At 50.1% G+C, this 6,865-nt stretch overlaps 1 protein-coding gene across 1 annotated transcript in view; it reads right to left on the bottom strand.

Moving 5' to 3' along the window:
• The window catches only part of PEAR1 (platelet endothelial aggregation receptor 1), a 22,614-nt gene that overhangs the window by 5,997 nt on the left and 9,752 nt on the right, over nucleotides 1–6,865 (bottom strand). The window contains 6 exon segments of the mRNA XM_027774485.1: nucleotides 4,440–4,565; nucleotides 4,778–4,924; nucleotides 5,057–5,159; nucleotides 5,242–5,405; nucleotides 6,432–6,552; nucleotides 6,645–6,852. Of these exon segments, the coding sequence (XP_027630286.1) occupies nucleotides 4,440–4,565; nucleotides 4,778–4,924; nucleotides 5,057–5,159; nucleotides 5,242–5,405; nucleotides 6,432–6,552; nucleotides 6,645–6,852 (869 nt within the window).

Below are 6,865 nucleotides of genomic sequence, written 5' to 3'. Positions count from 1 at the left end.
GGGCATGCACGCAAAAACACCACACATGAGTTTCAAGCCACCAGGTCTCAAACCATGGTCAGTGATGTGGGAGGGAGTCCAGTAACGCAACCACTACACCATCTGCTGGTCCTGCAGGTTATCTTTTTTCCTTAAATTATTTTCTTATTAATTTCTTCCATGAGAAAAGGGGGCACCACCAACAGGGTCCTCACACTGCAATGCACACCAGTCTGAGTCAGCCCAGATCAGAGGCAGGTGCACCCGGTGTAGACAGGGCAGCCCCAGAGTACAAACCAGGGACCTCTCTATGGGTCCAGTTCTGTTACCACCATGCAACTGTCTGGTCCTCACTTTTATTTGTTTAGAGAGATTTTTTTGCTACAAGACATGGGTGCTTGCCAAAGAGACAGAGGGAGACAGACAGAAAGTGAGAAATCACCCCCCAGGAGGGATGGCCATGCTGAAATCCCTTCTCCTCCATTCTCCTCTCAGGATTTTGGGCACACACACACATGCGCCCGGCATGGAACCACGGTCGACTATGTGGGAGTCCAGCGACATAGCCATTATGTTATCCAATGGTCCCGTGGTCCTCACTTTTTTTAATAAGAGAGAGAGAATGCAGGAGGGAGAGACAGGTATTTTATGTATGTATTTATTAATTTATGTATGTATGTATGTACATACGGCGCATATTAATTTGCCAGAGGGTGCATGCACTCACTAGAGACGGGGAGAGTGAATATGAGAAACCACCCTCCAGGAGGACAGTCACGCTGCAATCCCTTCTCTTCCATTCTCTTAGGATTTGGGACATGCACACACACATGCCCAGCATGTTTTTCAAGCCTCCAGGTCCAGGACACAAACCTTGCAGTTGGTCATGTGGGATCCAGCTGCCTTACCTTCCACACCACCAACTGGCCTGAAGCAGGCATTTTTGACAGAGTCTCACCATGCTGAGTCTTCCTGTCCCAGGCCCCTGGGTCAGCTGGGACCTCGGGCTTGTTAGGTTGGGCCAGGAGCCAAACCCAGGCCTCCATGTGGTCCTAGCCATCATGCATGTGCACCTGCCCACTGTGCCACCATGGCTGGGCCATTAGCAAATCATCTAATAGTAGCTGTTGTGAATTCTGGGGAAAAACTCTTCTCCCGGAGCACTTCCCTCCTTCCCCTGACTTCATAAACCCAACTTTTTTCAGAGTAATGGCCTCTCTTTTCCCCTTCTCAAAATTTGATTTACTTGGTTTCTTGAATTCATCTTTTTTTTTTTTTTTAAGAATTGTTTTATTTTAAAAAAAAGAAGAAGAATTGTTTTATTTAGAGGCTGCAGAAGATACCTTCACGGCTCCTGAGAACTAGTGAGTTCAGGGAATAAAGAAATGAAGATTTTCTACTGATAATTCAGCCTCAAGCTCACAAATCCAGTGATTGAACTTCATGTTTTGGAAGAAACACACTTTCCATCAGATGACTAGAAATCACTGCAGGACCACAAGAAATATGGGAAAGCAAGAAAATACCTCTCCTGGGACCAGCAGTTAGCGTAATGGCTATGTCGCTGGACTCCCACGTAGTCGACCGCGGTTCGAGTCCCGGACCCGGTGGCTTAAACTCACACCAGGCGCGTGTGCGTGCGTGCCCAAGATCCCGAGAGGAGAATGGAGGAGAAGGGATTGCGGCGTGGCCATCCCCCCTGGGGGGTGATTTCCTGCTTTCTATCTCTCTGTCTCTGTCTGTCTGTCTGGCGAGCGCACGTGCCCTATAGCAAAAACCTCTCCAAAAAAGAAATTCTTGCAAGATCTAAAAGAGGAATTACATACTTTACAAAAGAATCAAATGGAACTGTTAGAGATGAAGACTATAATATAGGAAGTCAAAATCTCTCTTGAAAGTATTAAAAGCAGACTAAATCATACAGAAAATAGAATCTCAGACACAGAAGAGAAAATTGCTGGCCTAGAAAAATCCACCACGAAGACTGAGAAAATTGCCCCCAAAATAAGAATAACATACGAGAAATACTAGATACCATCAAACGTCCAAACATCCGGATTATTGGCATCCCAGAAGGCAAAGAGACTCATAAGGGCATTGATAATCTATCCCATGAAATCCTGCAAGAAAACTTTCCAAACCTAGAGAGACACTCAAAGATCCAGTCCCAAGAAATACAAAGGACCCCAAATAGAGTCAACCCAAGATCTTCTTCAAGACACGTTATAGCCAGACTGACCAAAACCACAGATAAAGACAAGATACTAAGATTGGCAAGAGAGAAACGGCAAGTTACCTACAAAGGATATCCCATCAGACTAACAGCAGACCTCTCATTGGAAACAACGCGAGCAAGGAAAGAATGGGAAAATATATTCAAAGTGTTAAGGGAAAAGCAATTTCAACCCAGAATTACTGTACCCGGCAAGATTATCCTTCATATGGGAAGAAAAGACAAGAACATTCTCAGAAAAACAAAACCTGAAAGAATTTACCAGCACCAGGCCAGATCTCCAAGAATTTCTCAAGGTAGTGCAATTCCAGGAAAATTAAATGTAGTCATACAGAAATAGGAGTTCAAAAACTAAGAAAATGGCCAACTTAATCATACGGACAAGTCTGGAGTTGAATATTATATCCCAGAATTCAACTGGGAAGATTGAACCACAACAGAAGATAGATTAAGTACATGAGACTGAACTGGTGAAATAGCATTCTGTGACTTTTGACTAAAATGTTGCTGCTTTTCTTCTAGGCTTTGTTGTCCAGTTTTAAGAGTTTGTGTCCTGTCCTGAGCTGTCAATAGGTTCATGTACCTACTGTTTGAACAGAATACTAACCTGTTTCCAGGCTTTAAGTTCTAAGCAAATTTTCTTACCAATTCAAAACTGCTTTTCTTGAAATTACCAGCTGAACTTGCTATTGAAAGCAGTTAGATTATGTAAGAAATTGTGGGATCAGTAAAATGTGGGGGGAAAAGGAATGGAAGACAACTGTAGACACCAGAGACAGTGTAAGAAGAGGGTGGGAAAGGGCAGAGGGTCAGACATAGTGTATATATATGAAACTAGAAATGGAAAATTATTGATGATAACATACATGATTAAGTCACTGTGCAGTGTATTCTGGATGGGAAACCACTTTTAGTATGCTGTGATGATGGTTATGGGATAAATGTAAATTAATTAATTTTAAAAAGTTTCAGGAGGAAAAAATAATTGTTTTATTTAATTTTACTTATTTTTAAGAAGAATTATTTATTTAATTCAATTTGTTGTTATTACTTTTTAATCTGACCAGAGAGAGACAGAAAGAGTGAAAGCGAAAGGAAGAAAGCGAATCACCAGGTTCGGGACTCGAACCACAGTTGGCCATGTGGGAATACAACACTTTTAACCACCACACCACCTGCCAGCTCTTGTCATTGTTATTTATTTATTTATTTTAATATGAGCAGAGAGAGACACAGAAAGAGAAAGAGGGAAAGTAAGAAAGCAAGCTGCCAGGTTCGGGACTTGAACCACAGTCAGCACCCCAACCACTAAGCCATCTGCCAGCCCCATCTTGGACTAATCTTTTTCATAATCTTTTTCACATATGAATGTAGGAAAGAGGCCATGTACAAATACATTAAAACATACTGAAAAGTACAAACGAGGCCCAGTAGGTGGCATGGTGGTTAAGACAGCTGGGTCCCACATGGCCAAACCCACGATTTGAGTCCTGGACCTGCAGGCTTGAAAATCACAGCGGGCACATGTTAGTGCATCCCCAAAATCCTGGGGGAGAACGAAAAAGGAATCGTGGCAAGGCCATTCGCCCTGGGGGATAATTTCTCACTACCCCCACACACCCGGTGAGTGCACACACTCTATGGTAAAACTTTAAAAAAAAGAGAGAATATGTTCCAAATTGACCTTAAGATTTCCCCTGCTCCCATAAAAACACTGTTCTTTTCAGGCTTCTCATGCAGAAGGGCAGGGAAATTTCTCTTCCTGTCTGGTTCATTGCTACATCCTCAGCACCTAGGACGCTACTCAGCATGTAGGTGGTGCCCAGTAAGGGCATGTGCACTTGCCAGAGAGACAGAGAGAGATGGAGAGGAGAAATCATTCCCCTTGGGGTGTGGTCACACCACACAATCTCTTCTCCATTTCCTACCCTGTTGGTATTTGGGGCACACACACACACACACACACACACATTGCCTAGCATGTTTTCTGCCAGGGCCAGGACTTGAACTGCTCAGGTGGCTATGTGGGACCCAGCTGTCCTAACCACCAGGCCACACAGGTTGATCCATGTTATATCGTTTCTATAAGTGACTTGATTGAAGTGGGCCTAGAGGCATTCACAGCCAGGAACAGGGCCCAGAGGCCATGGGTCCTCACCTCCACCCTCCATGGCCCTACCCCACCCCCACGCAGCGTGCACATGCTCACACACAGGTTACCACTTACGCTGGGAGCAGTCAGGGCCTGTCCAGCCAGGCAGGCAGTAGCAGGTCCCATCCGAGGGGTGGCAGGAGGAATGGTTAGCGCACTTGCAGGGCATGCAGCGTTTGCCATAGCGGCCGGGCTGACAGGCTGGAAAGAAGGGGTGTGTGGTGACTGGGGGAAGGGGCCAAGCCTTGATCAGTCCTCACCCTCACTGTCTCCCTCCCTCCTTCCACTGTGGAGCTGGCCTCAAGACTGGAGTCAGAAGGAGACCAAGAGGGGTAGGAGTGGGGGCTTCTGCCTGTGACGCTGCACTGCATCCTCCTGCTGGCCGGCTGGGCAGGGGCAGTAGGGAGCCTCACGTCTCTGACACGATGGGCCTCGAAATCCGGGTGCACACACACAATTGCCATTCTCGGGGAGGCAGGTGCCCCCATTCTTGCAGGTGCAGGTGTTGCTGCAGTTGGATCCCCAGAAGCCCTCAGGGCAGGGCAGGTGGCAGCGGGTACCTATGGGAGAGAACAGGGGAGTGACGCAGCCTGGGCCCTGCCCTCCCACGGGGCTCTCCTGCACACAGTTCCTGTGGGAGGCATTCCCCAACGCCATGGTAGGCTTGCGGCCCTGGTACCTAGAATGCTTACCCATCCAGCCAGCCTGGCACTGGCAATGTCCATGAACAGGGTCACAGCCATCCGAGTGGTCACAGTCACAGTGACTCCCACAGCCTTCACCAAACTGCCCCTTCTTGGAGAGGGAGTAGAGGACAAGGTAAGCCGGTCAGCCAGGGGTGCCATGCCCTCCCCCCGCCCGGCAATCAGGTACTCACTGGGCAGGGCAGCTGGCAGTGGATCCCGTGCCACCCAGGAGTGCAGGTACAGGCTCCAGTTTGAGGGTTACAAACTGCCCCATGGGCACACTGGCAGCTGGCATTGCAACTGAAGCCCCAGGTTCCAGGCGGGCAGGGCACAGAACAGTTACCGCGCTGCCAACCTGGAAGAGAAGGCTCGTGGGTAGGCATGGGGACCTAACTCCCCTCCCGAGCAAGCACACACTGGGCGTTGGCCAGGCCAGGCTCTGTGCTGTAAACTGGGGATGTGAGTGATCATGGCACCACTTGAGAGACGATGCTATAAACCAGTAGATGTTGAATAGAGGCTAAACGACTTCCTTCCAGTGCGGCACACCCACACTGGGTCTTGGTTGCCTCTCCTGTAAAATGAAGGGAGCCGGCAACAAGCCCAGTTGCTTACAGAGGTCTGGTCAGGTAACTAAACAAGTTAACCAGATCAGGTGCAAGACTATAGGGAGGAGTGGGGACTTGAGGGTTTTTCTGTTGTTGTTTCAGAGCATTTTGCTTTAGTGTGTGTGCGCTCGCCAGAGAGGCACAGAGACAGTGACAGGGAAGGTGAGAAATCACTCCCCACCCCGGGAGGTGGGGGAGTGGTGGCCACACTGCAATCTCTTCCCCTCCACTCTCCTCCTGGGATCTTGGGTACACAAGCACATGCACCAGCGTGACTCGCCCAGCATGACTTTCAAGTCACCGGTCAGAGATTCGAACTGCACTCGGCTATGTGGGAGTCTGGCAACGTAAAAACTATACCATCTGCTGGAGATTTGTTAAATTTCACAGAGAGCTAGCCAAACCAAACACATCTGTATCAGAATTCAGCCCAAAGGTTGCCCAAGTTCCACCCCTGGTAGAGCTGGGAGGCCCTTCCTGGCGCTGCCATGGCTGGTTCAGTATGACTGAGGGTGAGGAATGCTCACCAACCAGGTGCCTTCTGGCCTGGGCCTTTAAGGAAGAGTAGGATTTTTGTGATTGAAGAAAAACAAAGTGGACATTCCAGGAAGGAAGTAGCCTGGATACTTGCCCACCGTCCAGCTGCTGCTCCGAAAGCTCCGCCCTTACCCTGCAGCCTCTCTCCCGCCCAGGTCGACCCCTACTCTTGGACCCGCCCTTCTTCCCGTAGCCGCACCCCCAAGCCCGCCCCTCCAGAGATCCCATCCCATTACCTTCCTTGCAGACGCACGCGCCGTCGATGGGCGAGCAGGCGATGGCGTTGTCGCAGGAGCAGCGTGCGGAGCAGTTGACCCCATAAGTGTCCGGGGGACACAGGCTAGCGCAGTGAGGGCCCTGAGGGCGGGTGAGCGGGCGGGTGCGCACGTGAGGGGGCGGCTCCTGCCCATCCCCGCCCCCCGCGCCCTCCTGGCTGGGGCGAGGCTCACCGTGTAGCCGGGCGCGCACCGGCAGAGGCCGCTGTCGGCCAGGCAGACGCCGCCGTGCAGGCAGAGGCAGTGCTCCTGGCAGCCCGGCCCGTGCGTGTCCTGCGGGCAGCTCTCATTGCAATGGAGGCCCGCCCAGCCCGGCAGGCACGAGCACTCCCCGTTCATCGGGTGGCAGCTGTGGGCGGAGGGGGCCGCGGGGCGGTCTGAGCTGGGGTCCACAG

The sequence above is a fragment of the Tupaia chinensis genome, unplaced genomic scaffold (genome assembly GCF_000334495.1).
Source record: "Tupaia chinensis unplaced genomic scaffold, TupChi_1.0 Scaffold000438_1, whole genome shotgun sequence".
Taxonomy (NCBI): domain Eukaryota; kingdom Metazoa; phylum Chordata; class Mammalia; order Scandentia; family Tupaiidae; genus Tupaia; species Tupaia belangeri.
The sequence above is the reverse complement of the archived record's forward strand: the minus strand, read 5'-3'. Positions and strand labels throughout refer to the sequence as shown.